The 15,785-nt window shown below is 42.3% G+C and overlaps 1 protein-coding gene across 8 annotated transcripts; it reads left to right on the top strand.

Annotated features, from left to right (window-relative positions):
- The first annotated feature begins 1,248 nt into the window (after positions 1 to 1,248).
- On the top strand, positions 1,249 to 14,640 carry RNF6 (ring finger protein 6). Of its 8 annotated transcripts, none has more exons than XM_077809550.1 (7): positions 1,334 to 1,577; positions 1,943 to 2,141; positions 3,286 to 3,374; positions 7,396 to 7,493; positions 7,574 to 7,786; positions 8,469 to 8,576; positions 12,069 to 14,640. In XM_077809550.1, exons 5-7 carry the CDS (start codon positions 7,594 to 7,596, stop codon positions 13,832 to 13,834), a joined length of 2,067 nt encoding a protein of 688 aa, XP_077665676.1. In that variant the 5' UTR covers positions 1,334 to 1,577; positions 1,943 to 2,141; positions 3,286 to 3,374; positions 7,396 to 7,493; positions 7,574 to 7,593; the 3' UTR covers positions 13,835 to 14,640. The 8 variants fall into 8 exon arrangements, with proteins under 8 accessions (XP_077665644.1, XP_077665676.1, XP_077665668.1 ...); XM_077809542.1 differs by having other exon boundaries at positions 1,943 to 2,166; XM_077809535.1 differs by lacking the exon at positions 7,396 to 7,493 and having other exon boundaries at positions 1,943 to 2,166.
- Positions 14,641 to 15,785: the final 1,145 nt, after the last annotated feature.

Raw genomic sequence — 15,785 nt, 5'->3', positions numbered from 1 at the left:
CACCAGCTGGCTGGTGAGTCAAGGCTGTAGCAGTCCTGGACAATGCAGTAGTGCCAACTCTGTTTTTATTGCAACTCCAGTGACTTTGGGGGCATTTTTCACCTGTCTCATGAAAACATGAGAAAAGGTTGTCAACTCACAAATTTCCTCTTATTCAAAATGAGCACTATCTCCTTTTACTGTTCATGGGGTTGAAGCCAGCAAAATGGCTACTATTTCCCACAGTCTACCTGCATGTGTAAGTGAGACTGGCCTTAATAAAGTTGCCTGCCACCTCCCATTGTTTTCAGTGGCAGTGAAGCCATGTCCATAGGCAAAATGACTGTCACTACTCTACAGTTGGAGAGTCTAGACAGGAGACTGGCACTATGAGAAACAGAGGGTGTCTCCATTCACTGCCCCTGTTTTGAGTGCCAACTCTGCAGCTCCCATTGGCCAGGAACTGCAGCCAATAGGAGCTGTGAGGGTGGTGCCTAGGCAGGGCAGCACGCAGAACTCCCTGCCCTGCCCAGGGGCTGCAAGGATGTGCCAGCTGCTTCCAGGAGCAGCACAGGGCCAGGGCAGGCAGGCAGCCTGCCTTAGCCCCGCTGTGCAGCTGCCCAGGAGCTATCAGAGATAAGTACTGCCCAGACAGAACCCACACCCCTTATCCCCTCCCTCTCCCCAACCACCTGCCCCTGTTCTGAGCCCCCTCTCAGAGCCAGTACCCCTTGCCCCCTCCTGCACCCCAACCCCCTACCCTAGCCGAGTGAGAGAGCGAGCAATGGCAGGAGGGGTGCTGGCATGAGCAGCGCGAGGCATTGGAGAAGGGGCGGGGACTCGGGAAAGGGGTGGGGCAAGGGCGTTTGGGTTTGTGGGATTAGCCAGTTGGCAATCCTACCTACTGCGGTTTAGCCGTGTTAGTCTGTATCCGCAAAAGCAGGAGTACTTGTGGCACCTTAGAGGCTAACAAATTAGAGCTGTAGTCCACGAAAGCTTATGCTCTAATAAATTTGTTAGTCTAAGGTGCCACAAGAACTCCTGTTCTTTCTACCCATTGCGCTTGCGAACACTGCACTGACCAGAGAAAGGAAACCTTCAGGCGCGCCCCTCCGCCCCGCTCCCGCCTCCCAGCGCCTCCTGGCTGCAGCCCCGGCCCCTCAGACTCCCTCAGACCAGCTCGCGGGTCGCCCGGGGCCTGCCAGAGGTTGTCCGCCGCGGGAGACGAGATCCACCTGTGCGCATGCCCAGGGCGGCCCCGTCTGAGTGCGGAACGTTTGTTCGCTGCTCAGTGCGGCCACCCGGACGGGAATCACCGCTCCGCCTCCAGCGCGCGGATCTGGGGACTCGGGTTCTTTCCGGCGCTGGCGGCGGCTGCTCGGAGGTGAGGCGTGAGCAGGGCCGGTGTGTGCTGCCGCCCCCACGCTGGGCTCTTCCTCTTACCCTCGTTTTAGAGGGCGGCTCCGCGCAGCGGGGCGGGGGGTGCCGCCTCGGCGGGCCCCTCTGCAGCGCGCGTGGTGAGTAGGGTCCCGGCTGGGGCGCCGAGACAGGGCCCACCTCGCCCTGCTGTACTTGGTCTCTGGCCGCGGCTACGACAGGTGATTGGAGAGGAGCGCTGTCAGTCACCCCCAGCGCTGGGTCTGGGAACAGGCGCCGGCCCCAGGCCATGGCTGCGCCGGGCAGGGGGCCGCGGGGAGCCCGCCCCACGGGCGCCAGAGCCGCAGCCCGGGCAGAGTGCAGCGATCCCCGCGCGAGTGCCGGGGAAGGGCCAGCAGCCTTCAGCCTCCCCGCCTGGAGGGGCCCTGAGGCTGCGGGGTGGGAAGGGCCAGCAGTCCCTTGCTGTGGTGTCTGCGTGGGCTTCGCTGAGGCGGGTGTGGGGCCAGGCCAGCGGCTCCCGCTCTTGGCGCTGCGTCAGATTTTATGCCCGTCTGTAGTTACTTGGGGAATACTTCCGTTGTTTCAGGTGTTCTTCAAAGCCCGGGCACCTCCTCTCGCCTGGAGGATCAGGCTTGACAGCAACGTCCTGTGTGCCTGTCTGCCAGGGAGGCCGCCTCCTCTAAACTCAACTCTCACCCTCCTGGCAGCCACAGGAGGGCCTTTCAGAAAATGATCACTTATTTGAATCCTGGATACAAATTGATGGAAAGAGGCCACGAGGAAAAGTAAGCAGCTATATAGCTGATTAAAGTGAGTGCACATTCTTTGCTAGAAAGGGTTATGGTATTGGTTCTGAATTTATAAGTGTATAGAATAAAACCATATTGGTATGTATAATTTCTCTCTCAAACTGTGGGAAATTAGAAAAGAAGAGAATTCTGAGTTTTGCCCGAGTTATTGCCATTTTTGTTCCATTTAATAGTTTAACTCCCTTAATTTAGGACTTATCTACATTTAGTGCTGATGCTGTACAACTGTAGCACTTTAGTATAGAGACTGTGTACAATAAGTCGACAGGAAGAGTTCTCCTGTCAGCACTGGTAATTCACCTCTGAGAGGGTGTAGGTAGGCCAGCAGAAGAATTCTTCTGTAGATTTAGTACTGGCCACACAAGTGCTTCGGTTGGATTAGTCTAACTGCATCGCTCAGGGGTGTGAATTTTTCACACTGTGCGACATAGCTGGGTCCATCTGATTTTTCAAGTGTGATGCTTTCAAATACAAAAGTATCTTGTTTTGTTGGTGGTCAATGTTAAATACAAGATGGCATCGATGCCATTTACTGTTATTTTAACCAGACTGGGTAACTAAATATTTCACACTTCTTACTGTTCTCAGGTGAGACAAGTGGGTGAGAATGTTATTGAACCAACTTCTATTCATGAGACAGACAAGCTTTTGAGTTTACACAGTTCATGTTTGTGTAAGCTCCTTTCACAAACAGAAGTTGGTTCAATAAAAAGATATTGCCTCACCCACCTTGTCTCTAATCCTGGGATCAACACAGCTACACCAACAACATTGCATGCTTTTGTGAGTCACTTAGAGCCTATTTAACCATCCTACCATAAGACTCAACAAAATGAGTCACTTAATTGTTTTATTCTACCACATACATGCTTTGAAGAAAGAGGGCTCATATGTTATTGAGCATGAGAAAGGGAGTGGGGAAAAGGAAGAGAGATTAGCTGACATGACAGTTTTCAGCTTCATGAATGAAGATTTGTATATGCATCTTTCTGTGCATCATGAGATTACATTAAAGAAATTAGCTGACAAAGTTGGGAGGAGGCAGGAATAGTTCTCATTTTATCGATATCTAGTTTTCATATAAATTCACAATTTGATTCTCACCTTTTGCTATACGCAGGATCAGATTTGTAGGTGCATAGAGATCTCTTTAATATTGGAGAGAGAAATACTACCAGAAATCGTCTGTGTGAGATTTTAACTTCCCAGGTAATAAATTGGAAAACAAATGCTGTTAATAATGGTCAGCCCTTGTTATTTGTGGGTATAAGACCAGATTTCTTCAGCAAATAGTCACTTAACAGGAGGTAATGCTGTTTTGGACTTGCTTTAGTGAGTAGAGATGACATTGTAGAAGAGCTGGTCATAAAGAAATAAACCTTGGATCAGGTGATAGCTAGTTGACTCAGTGTAAGTTAAATGGGAGAATAGTCAAAACTAGGTTGTAACTAAGGTTTTTGATTTAAGAGGGCAGATTTTGGGAAATTAAGGGAACTAGATAGTAATCTGGACTGAAGAGCTCAGGGACTTAAATGTGGAAGCTTAGTTTTTGCATCTTTGCTTTAAGAAATTCCATCTGGAATTTGCATCGCGGGGAGGAGGGGAGAGAAGACTTGCATTTTATTCCTTTGTTTACCTCCATGTAACATGGGTTTGTCAAGTTTGGTTAGTCTGGCAACATCTGATACCTTTGATTAGATAATGGATATGTTTAGACAAGGGAAATGCAGGAGACCTAATCTGTCTGTAAAGTGTTTCAGTAAAGTATTTGACAGAGTCCACACATGAAATAAATTAAAATGCAGATGATGGGGATTAGTACAAGATCTGTAACTGTAAAGAACTGACTATTACAGAGTATGACAGGGCCACCCACCTCTAAAGAGCACCTCCATCAGGTGGGTGCAGATGTGTGCTCGCTACATGCAGTGCCCCTGTTTACAGTAAACCTTGATAGGCAGGTCTTCAGGGGCTCACCACTCCAGCTAAGCTATGCATAGTCTACATGTCTGACCGCACAAACAGAAAACTCTAACAGGGCCAATCACAGTGTCTTTGGAATGTATTGAGCCCTGTCTCTAGGCTCAGTTTTCAGCCCTTTCTGGGCTAGCCTAAAATCTGTTCCTGCTCTGTTGTAGAGTAGTGACCCCATGGCCTTCTCCCTGGAGATGGAGTCCTGACCTTCACTGGGGCCTCTAAGCAACATTTGTCCCCTTCTCAAGGCTTTGGCCACTCTACCAGTGGCCAGACCTGGGCCCACCCACTACTCCAGGTCATGACCCAAGGAGCCTGTAAAAAGCAACTACTTACTGCTTTCTGTAGTAGATGCTGCTACTGTTCCCTGGGCTGCTTCCTACACACTTCACTTTGACCTCAGGACTGACGCTCCCACAGCCAGCAAAGAGTACCTTCCTCGCCTCCCAGGTCCCAGCAAGCAACTGATCTGTTCAGGCCCTGCAGCTCCTTTTAACTGGGCCTGCTGCGTGCTGATTGGCCACTTTACTGCAGCTTCTGTAGGCAGCCATGGAGGACCCACCTTCGCTGCTCCTTTTCTGGGGGGAAGTGTAGTAGGACAGCAAGGCCTCCAGCAGGGGGCCTCAAAGGTCCTGGTATACCCCATCACAGGGAGACAGGGTTATGCTGAAAGGAGAGCTATCTATCTGGAGGGAGATTACTAGTGAAGTTCCTTGAGGATCTATTTGGGGACCAATATTTAATATTCATTAGTGACCATGGCACAAAAAGTAGAAGTGTGCTAATGAAATTTGCTAATGACACAAAGTTGGGAGGCATCTGTACAGAGGAGGACTGAACTATTATATATGAGGAATTGGGTGATATAGAGAATTGGAGTAATAGAAATTGGATGAAATTTAATAATACAAAGTGCAGGCTCATGCACTTAGGGAATAACAAGAATTCCTGCTTTAAACTTGGGGCTCAGCCGTTGGAAACAAGAGAGGAGAAAGACCCACATGCATTAGTTGATCACAAGATGAGTATGAACTACCAGTATAATGTGGCTGTGAAAAAGTCAAATATGATTCTACAATAACATGTGAGCTATTTCCAATAGAGGAATAGATAAAGTACTAATGCTATTGTGCAAGGCATTGGTAAGATCTCAGCTGGAATTCTGTGTACAATTCTGGTCACCCATGTTCAAGAAAAATGATTTAAAACTGGAAAAGGCGCAGAGGAAGACTACTAAGATAATCAGGGAAATGGAGAGCCTATTTTACTAGGCTTGGGTTGTTTAGCGTAGCAAAATTTAGGCTGAGAGGAAATATGATTGTTAACTCTAAATACATCAAGGTGGCAATCACCATGGAGGGAGAAGAGCTATTTAAGGCAAAGGACAATGTCAGCACAAGCATAGAAGGGTATAAACTAACCATGAATAAATTTAGGCTGGATATTAGAAGGAGGTTTCTAACCATCAGAGGAGTGAGGTTCTGGAACAGCTTTCCAGTAGGTGTAGAGGGGGAAACAAGCTACCTAGTTTTAAGGTGGAGCTTGATAAATTTAAAGTACGGAATTGTCTGACTGGATTGTCTATGATAGTAGAGGACTGGACTCAGTGACCAAGAATGTCCCTTCCTGTGCTATGTATGTTGTTTGGTGGTTGTTTTGGATTATAAACCTTTTGCATCTGATTAAGCCTTTGTATAGCAGTACTTGCCAGACAATAATTAGCATAGAAGAAGGTGCAAAGACAATTGTGGGAGAAGCAGACATGATGGGCTAGTGAGAGCTAGCATCAGTGCAAGTGTGGAAACTTGGGTGAATGTGAAAAGAAATAAGATAAGTAGAGAGGGGGGGCAGAACTCTGAAGGACCTTGATAACAAGAAGTTTGAATTTAACATTGTGAACAAAAGGGAGCCCACGGAGGAACTTACAGCCCAATCCAACTCCTGTTAAAGTCAGTGGGAGATACCTTTCTTAGTGGAAGTTGGATCTGGCGAAGTGGTGACATGGTCAGGAAGATTGACTTAGCAGCTATGTTTTGAACAGATTGAAAGGGGCAATGTGTATCGTTTAAGAGGATGCAATAAGCAAGGTGGGGAAGATGAGGGCCTGGACTAAAATTTTGGTTGTGGATATAAATAAGGTGTTTAATCATAAAAATATTATGGAGAAAGAAACAACAAAATTTAGCCACAGCCTGGATGAAGGAAAGAGAAGTCAGTGATGACTCCAAGCTTATGGGTGTGAATGATAGAAGGGATGGTATTTCTGTCAAAAGAGACAGCTAATAGGGGCTCAATGGGCAGTGTTTGACTGGGGGAGAAAGAAATTCCATTTGACCATTTTTAGTTTAAGTTGATGAGACATCCAGGAAGGGATGTTAGAGAGACAAGCTGAGATGCAGGGTTGAATAAAGAGAGACAGGTCAGTGGGAAGGTAAATTTGGAAGTGATTGGAAAGACAGTTAGCTGAAGCCCTCGGGGCAAATAAAATTACCCAAGAAAAGAGTGTAAAGTAAAGAGACAAAGGATGGGACAATAAATGACCCTCCACCAGGGATTGTGAGAAGGGGATATTAATTAACCTGTAACCAGTAAAAATGGACTATTAAAATGCTGATCTGCCAGTACAAGGGGGCTTGCTCACATTTTGTTAATAAGGTTTGCAATCAGTGTATCCTTGATTTCCTGTCTTTCTTGGCAGCAGAAGGAACAAAGAGTGTGTGTGAGAATCCAGTCTTTCCTCTCTGATTCTGAGCTTGACATAGTTATGCATCCATTTGTCAGTCTGCAGTTTGGATGAGAGACTTGAAAGAAAAACCTAAAAACACTATCAGAAGTGAAGCAATTCCCCAGCATGGTGCTATGGGTCTTATATTGCTGGAAGTGGCATCCCTTAGATGTGCTGTAAAACTGCAGTCCTAACTATTTGTCATTAAAGATCGAATGGCTAGTACTCTTCTCTATAGTAATAACTCTGTTATCTCATCAGAATTCTATGCTGGGTAATTACATTTGATTTACCAAAATTTCCCATGCTATTTCACCTTACTCCCAAACCACTGCTGTGATTCACCTCAGAGTGGCTCTATTGCAGTGAGAGGAAGGAAACAAACTTTTGTGTTTATTTCTTTATATTTTTAAGGTATTCTTATAAGGCTAAGAATAAAACAGTAATTGTTTGATTTATCTTTAAGAAGTTGGTATGTTAACTTATTTGTCTTTTCAGCGAGAGGGTGACTTTCATTATTGTTTTAAACAGCCAAGAAGCAAAATATTTGCCCAATAAACTCTTTGTTGGTGAATTGACCTGGCAAATAGGGACATACAACTTAGTTTATGTCGAGTTCATATTAACAGGTAAACTAGTTTAAATGAGAAACCGAACAACTGATAACCTGGAGTTATACTTCACAGTACTGATCTTTGGTTTTGTTCAGAACAGCCTGTGTATCTCAGCATGGATCGATCTAGGTCTCGTTTGCGGGGAGGTGATGAACAAGCCTCTCCCCTAGAACACAGTCATGGTGAAGAGGAGAGACAGTGGCAGCAGGAGCGCCTTAGCAGAGAAGAGGCCTATTACCAATTCATTAATGAACTCAGTGATGAAGACTACAGGTTAATGAGAGACCACAATCTTCTTGGCACTCCTGGTAAGATATGGATGGCTACAGCAGATGAGACAGTACACCGGTATAAATGAGGAGTGGTGTTATGCCAGTGTAACTGAAAGTACAATTTGGTCTGTGTGTCTGGGGAATGACTGAAGAGTGAGATTTTTTTTCTTTTAAAGTTGATGGCCTCTGTCTTAAAAAACAAACAATTTTAAATGGATATTAAAGCTTGAGAAACAAAAATTCATCCTCCCAGCATAATGTTTAGATTTATAATATGCATCCAAGTTACAACCTCTGGGCACACATACAATAATTAAAATATTCATTTACAAATATCGTACTTAAAGTACACCTTGTATAGAAGAGAATTTCTTCAGCGTCTGAATTCGTAGAACATACTGATGCTAATAGGTTGGCAGGTTATAATGACATGCAGTCTTCTGCTTAGATACATGTAGCCTCTTTATTTCTGGTGCCTACTTTTTATTGTATTGTCTGTATTTGTATTGATTGTAATTTTATAATCATGCTGATGTCTCTCCAATGTTTTACTGTTTTTACTTTATTTCTGAAAATTGTCAGTAACAAAAGAAATATAGGAAACTATTTCATTGTTATGCTTGTATAAACAAGTAATATGCAAACGTTTTTGAGACAATCAAAATATCTTACTGAAAGGCTGAGGGCATATATTACCTAAATATGTGAACTATTTCAGGAGAAATAACAGCAGAAGAGCTACAGCAACGTCTAGAGGGGGCAAAGGAGCATCTAGCATCCCAAACTGATGTAGAAAATAGGGAAGGTGAAGGAGAAACTGCTGGAGGTAAGCTTTCTTTATTTACTTCTACAGATAAAGCATTAAATTTTTCTGTATATTAAAATACTGGTCTGTTCAAGTGACATCCATACTAAGTCTGTTTCTTCTTTGTTCTATGTAGCTCTTTTTCTCCAAGTAGCAAAATGAATAGAGTTTATATCCTAATGATGTGAAAGTAAATTAACTTATAGTACTTCACAATAACTGATTTAGATTTGCAACAAATTACTTACCCTGACCATTCTCCTTCAAAAAGCAATAGTTGCACAGAAATAATTCACTTATTTGTTTCTGCCTCTGAAAAATAAGGCTAGATTAAGCTATTTTCTTATTTATTATAGAAGTTGGCAAAACAGCTAACATAAGAAGAGAAGTGATAGCCATCTGAAAAACTAAAGTTAATCTTTTAAAAAAACAACAACAACAAACTTTCCCTTCTTTAGAACAAGGTAAATTCTGTGTTGAAATTAATATTAGCTCCCTAGATAGATGTTTAGTCAAAAAAGACTATCAATAGTTAAGTGGATATTCCCAAATTAATGGCCCAAAATTTGATTAACTTCTTCCCTTCATGAATCTGACTGGGCCAAAATCTTGTTCCATTTGTATAGGGACGAGGGGTTTCATTTTTCAGAGTGGGGAATCATTTTTTTTTTCTGTAAACAAAATCCTGCCAAAACTTAACATCCCTCTCTGTGGGCAGGAAGGAAACCTGTACATATAAGTGGGTGGAGAAAAGAGTTGGGCAGGGAAACAGACTTAATTTCCCAGAGTCCAAGGGATAATTCTAAGTCGACAGTAAAAATGTGGCACTTTAAAATTGAAATATTTTGTCTGTGTCTTTATTAACCATTGAGAGAAAGCTGAATGATTAGCCAGTTTTTCTTGATGAGGACTGTAATGTAGCGGCTTCAGTTGTAGTAGTATTTCTAGTGTTGTAGCAGCCAGGAGCCCCACTCATGGATTTAGAATCCCATTGTGCTAGGCACTGTACAAATGCTTAATAAAACAATAGACCAGGGGTAGGCAACCTATGGCACATGTGCCAAAGGCGGCACGCAAGCTGATTTTCAGTGGCACTCACACTGCCTGGGTCCTGGCCACTGGTCCGGGGGGATCTGCATTTTAATTTAATTTTAAATGAAGCTTCTTAAACATTTTAAAAACTTTATTTACTTTACATACAACAATAGTTTAGTTATATATTATAGACTTATAGAAAGAGACCTTCTAAAAACATTAAAATGTTTTACTGGCACACAAAACCTTAAATTAGAGTGAATAAATGAAGACTCGGTACACCACTTCTGAAAGGTTGCCGACCCCTGCAATAGACAATCTAAAAGTAAGAGAAGACAACAGGTAGAATCAAACAAATGAGGAAGGATAAAGAAAGAGTAGTATATAATACATAATAGGCATCTCAGCATACCAGCTACCTAGCAGCTCTCAAGTAGAATAAATTCACATAATCAGAAGACAAATGCTTATTGACTCCATCCCTACAGCATATGAATGCTTTCCAAATTAAACTGAAAATGTGTCTTTATTTCATCCCAGCTTGCAGGAGAAATACCTTGATTGAGTCATTATGTGTAACAGGTTGGGAAAGCAAAGTCATAGATGTTGTGGGGCATATATCTTTCATGTATGCTTTTCATATACTTGAGAGCCAAACTAAATCGGACCATTAGTCCTTGTAATCCAGAGTTTTTGTTTCTGACCGTGGCTAGTATTCAGTACTTTAGAGGAAGATGCAAGAAAGTTCATACTACCCAGTTATTAAGTAACCTGTCCAGGTGGAAACTTTTTTTCCTAACCCCAGACAGTTAGTGGCTGGCCTGTGCCTTGAACCATGAAGATTTATACTTCATTCATTTTCATCCTGTATTATGACTGGATATGATGACTTAATCAACAGCTAAGTGATATCTTATAATCTAATTAAACTATTTGCAATGAATTGTTTTGTTTATATTTATAGCCAAGATCTTATGAAACTGAAAATCAGTTAATCATATTTGACTATCTGTATATAATCCCCAGTGCACTTGTGTGGGCTTGATGATTCCATTTGACTTCTTCCCCCACTTTTTAAAACAATTTAATCCAGTGGTACCAGAGGAAACTTTTCCTCTTGCGTCCCCCCACCAGAAGTAATGGAATGTGCCTGTGTCCCCCGTGCCATGTGTGAAGTCACAGCCTGGCCAGGGTCTGTGGCCAGGAGTGGGAGTGGAGGACTAGCGGCCAGGAGTGGGGGCCGGGGCAGGGCGGAGCTGGGGGCAGAGCAGGCCTGGGTGGTGCTCCCTCCTCCATAGGGTCAGGCCCAGGCCCCGCTGCACCCCTTGGACGTTCCTCCATGCCCTCTAGGAGGGCGTGCCCCACAGTTTGGGGACCACTTGTTTAATCAGTGGGAATGGGTGCATTGGGAACTCTTCTTTATAGCACTGCAGACATACGAAAATCGAGCAAATGGAAACCTTCTTGGTAAAGCAGAAAGTATAGTGCCTTTTTCTCCTTATCCATAATTACAACTTGGACTTAAAAAATGCTACAAATAAATCCAGTGTGGAGTATCTATATGGATCTCATTTAAATCTTCAGAGGCTTCAGAAGCTGTTGAAAACCATGATTACATTGCAACTTCAGCATCATATGAATGGAATTAGAATCCATTATGTGACATCTAATAAATACTACACCTTTTGTAAATCACTAAAATCCTGGTCTCCTTTAGTTATCTTTTTTCAGCTTGGAGGTTGATCAGTTGGGGAGGGTTCAGAGAAGAGTCATGAGAATGATTAAAGGATTAGAAAACATGCCCTTCAAATTGCTCAGTCCATTTAGTTTACCAATGAGAAAGCTAAGGGATGACTTGATTACAGTCTATAAGTACCTACACAGGGAACAAATATTTGATAATGGGCTTTTCAGTCTAGTAGAGAAAGATATAAGGTGAGCCAATGGCTGGAAGTTGAAGCTGGATAAATTCAGACTGGAAATAAGGCATAAATTTTTAACAGTGTGGGTAGTTAGCCATTGGTACAATTTACAAAGGGCTGTGGTGGATTCTCAATCACTGGCAATTTTTAAATCAAGATTGGATTTTTTCTAAAATATATGTTCTAAAAATATTTTGGGGGAATTCTATGGCTTGTGTTAAACAGGTGGTCCAACTAGATGATCATAATGGCCCCTTCTGACCTTCAGAATCTATTAAATCTTTGCCACAAATCTCACATACTACTAAACCAATTATCAGAGGGGTAGCCATGTTAGTCTGGATCTGTAAAAGCGGCAAAGAGTCCTGTGGAACCTTACAGATTAACAGATGTGTTGGAGCATAAGCTTTCGTGGGTGAATACCCACTTCGTTGGATGCATGAAACAATGTAAATCAAGAAGAAAGCTTTAAAAAGGCTTGTAGGTAATCTATGGTTTAGAGTGCATCATGATATGCAAAATGTGTAAATTAGAGTTCTTTATCTGTTTTTTACAGATTCAGAAGTTCTTGGGGAAAATTCAAATGGTGACTCTCTGCTAGAGTGGCTGAACACATTTCGTCGCACAGGAAATGCTACTCGCAGTGGACAGAGTGGGAACCAAACTTGGAGAGCTGTGAGTCGGACAAATCCAAATAGCGGGGAATTCCGGTTTAGTCTTGAAATCAACATAAATCATGAACATAATAGTTTTGAAGCTTCTAGTGATGAATATATGGACATTTCACACTTGGATACTAGCACAATGCATATGGACAATCGACATCAAAGAGCAGTCAGTCCTATAGCTACACGAACTAGGAGCAGGACATCAAGAGATTCTCATGGTGAAACTTCTAACACTGCAAGAACCAGAACTGTGAGAAATTCTGTGGTACAAAGTGCTGAAGAAACCTCTTCTCCTGTCTTGGGAAGGCTCAGAAGAAGAACTAGGGAGTCAACAGGCCTTTACAGAACAAGAAGCACAGCACATAATATTTCTTCAGATACTGGTGAACACAGTGTTGTTAGGCGAAGAGAAATGCAAGAAACAGTCACATCCACTGATCTCCAGAGAGGTAGAGCTAGAGCTAATGTTCAGATGAGTACAAGACAAAGACTAGGAATTCTAAGGTTAAGATCTACCTTGAGTAGTCGAAGCCGTTCTCCATTGCAAAGACAAGATGGCTCTACTAATTCTGAGGAGCAAAGTCTGAGGCAAAGTAGGAATTTACAGCAAATCTCTAGAAGGTCTACTAGGAGATATACAGCTCAGCCTCCCTCTGCGCCAGATGAACAAACAGTAGGTAGCACACAGACGCCACAATTTTTTAGTTCAGCCCCAACATTAGGAATAACATTGGAAGAGGATGAATCTAGTAGATCAACAGCTGCAGTTAGAAGACATCCAACTATTACACTAGATCTTCAGGTAAGAAGAATTCGTCCTGGGGAAAATAGAGATAGGGAGAGTATTGCTAGTAGAACACGCTCTAGAGTGGGAATAGCAGAAAACACAGTTACTTTCGAAAGTGATAGTGGTGGATTTCGCCGTACAATTTCCCGATCAGAACGTGCAGGTATACGAACCTACGTTAGCACTATACGGATCCCTCTTCGTAGAATTTCAGAAACTGGTGTTGGTGAACCTTCATCAGTGGCTCTTCGATCAATTCTAAGGCAAATTATGACTGGTTTTGGAGAACTAAGCTCCTTAATGGAGACTGAATCAAATTCAGAAATTCAGAGGGGCAGTCAGCACTTATTAGATATACAATCAGAGTTGAATAACTCACACACAGTAAATGATGATAGTGAATTAAGTGAGACTTCAGTTAGGCATAGATATGTTGAAGAAGGTAGTAGTGAAACAAATGGAGAGAATGATGGGACTCAACATTATAGTCTCAATAATGAAAATCGGGAAAGCAGACAGTCTCAAGAGGCAAACAACTTGGTTGAAAATGGAACACTGCCCATTCTTCGTCTTGCACATTTCTTCTTGCTAAATGAAGATGATGACGACGAGCACTTGAGAGGTTTAACCAAAGAGCAGATTGACAATCTGTCTACCCGGAACTATGGGGACAGCCACACAGAGAGTGAAATAAGTAAAACATGTAGTGTTTGTATCAACGAATATGTAACCGGGAACAAGCTAAGGCAGTTACCATGCATGCATGAGTTTCATGTTCATTGTATTGATCGCTGGCTTTCTGAAAATTCTACTTGCCCAATTTGTCGGCAGCCTGTATTAGGGACTAACGCAGCAGACAATGGATAAAGTTATTTATATTGTTTAGTATTCAATGAATTGCTATATTTATGGTGAGCCAAATAGGATGAATTATAATTTGGATAAAGGTACATTTGCGTGGAGATTTTTGTTTGACTTGTTTAAAGATACAATATAGGAAAGTTGCCTAAACTTAGTGTAAATACTATGTTTCTCCTTCCAAAGCGCAGATCTAGTAGTATGTGTAGAGCCAAATGATCTTAATAAAATTTATATTTTTTTAGGTAATATTTTTATGCCAAGCACTTTTGTATATATAGAAATGTAATAGTTAATCAGTCCTGCTAAATGTATGTTTGTTTTTAACAGTGGACTCACTTTATTTAGATTACACATAGTTTCACACAGGCTTGCTACTGTGTTGAGAAATTGGTGTCTAAATAGCCATTCATTAGCTTTTTGTTCTAAGAACAATTTCTTTTACAGAAGGATATCTTGCTGGACATGTTTGCTAAAGATATTTAAGTTACTTGAAATGCTCAATTTAATACACAGTATATTTTTTTAATATTGAAATATCCTTTCTGAAAACCTGCAAGTTTGGTTCTATTTAAGCTTCTTTATAGCAATTTTTGCATGTGGTTTTACACAATGCTTAATGTTGACAAGTTCTTATTTGAAAGTGGATTGGATTAGTGACATTTTGAAATGTACATAATTCTATGCAGTGTCTCTGACAGTTGTTGTCTTCCAACAGACAGCAGTCAGATCAGTCAAAATGACAATTCTAAGAATGCCTGCCTCATTTGAACATAAACACTTGTTGAAAAAATAATAAACATTTAAGAAGCTTTTATGCAACTCAAAATTATTTAATCCTAGTGTGACAGGTTTCCCCTGGGGTGCCACCTGGAAGTGGGGTACCACTGAGCCCTCTGACCCACGAGCCTGGGCTCCCTCTCACACTGTGCTGCTGTGATAAGCTGCAGACACGCTCCTGGTCTTACACTTGCACCAGCATACACACATGTAGGGACACACCCAGCTGAAGTTACATGCAGGATCTCTGACTAGCCACTGAACGAACCAACAGTAGAAAGGCTAAAGCCAAGGTAACTCTCAGCTCTCCAGGCATGTGCTCCCTCTAAAGCATAAACCCAAAATTATATTGTTTTGAGCTGCACAGGGAACTGTATAGCGTAAGCTCATAGAGTTCGCCCCTTCCCCTCCCTGTGTGGAGAGGAATATGCAACAGCTTCTCTGAGCTAAGATTCCCAGGCACTTTAGTCCAAAATTTCTGGTTTAGATTAAAACATAAATTTTATTAATTACAAAAGATAGCTTTTAAGTGATTGAGTGATAGCAAACAGATCAAAGCAGATTACCTGGCAAATAAACAAAAACATAACCTAAGCTTAATATACAGTACTAGATAGATTGGATATGAATAGCAGATGGTACAGGCAGACTTGTAGATTCTTAAGGCACAAGCTGCATTAGCTTTACAACTTGAGTTTCTCAGGTCTTCATACACAGGCTAGAAATCCCTTTAGCTGGGTCGAGCACTTCCTCCAGTTCAGTCTTTGTTCCTCAGGTATTTCCAGGAGTCTTCTTGTGTGGGGAGTGAAGAACACCAGATGATGTCACTCTCTGCCTTACATAGCTTTAGCATATGGCAGAAACCCTTTGTTTCAAAACTTGGTTTGTGGAAAAATACGACATCCCAAGATGGAGTCCAGAGACATGTGGTCTGGTCACATGACCTTGCATATCTTGCTGAGTTATAGCAGCCATTACTTACAGGCTGTCTGGAATGTTCACAGGAAGGTTAAGTTTTTTCACGGTCCATTGTCTTTGCTGATGGGCCATCAGCACTGTCTGGCTTCTTCGTTGTTGTACCAGAAAGGCTAGTTGTGGGTGTCCCCCAGAGTAAGCACAATTGAAATACAGATACATAGTCAATATTCCTAACTTTAGATACAAAAATGATACATGCATA

The sequence above is a fragment of the Eretmochelys imbricata genome, chromosome 1 (assembly GCF_965152235.1).
Source record: "Eretmochelys imbricata isolate rEreImb1 chromosome 1, rEreImb1.hap1, whole genome shotgun sequence".
Taxonomy (NCBI): domain Eukaryota; kingdom Metazoa; phylum Chordata; order Testudines; family Cheloniidae; genus Eretmochelys; species Eretmochelys imbricata.
Note: the sequence above shows the minus strand (reverse complement) of the source record. Positions and strands in the feature narration are given on the sequence as shown.

Coding starts and splice junctions, on each gene's coding strand:
- RNF6 (XM_077809518.1), top strand. CDS start 7,594: ATGGATCGATCTAGGTCTCGTTTGCGGGGAGGTGATGAACAAGCCTCT. Junction 7,787..8,468: donor CAATCTTCTTGGCACTCCTG/GTAAGATATGGA, acceptor GAACTATTTCAG/GAGAAATAACAGCAGAAGAG. Junction 8,577..12,068: donor TGAAGGAGAAACTGCTGGAG/GTAAGCTTTCTT, acceptor TGTTTTTTACAG/ATTCAGAAGTTCTTGGGGAA.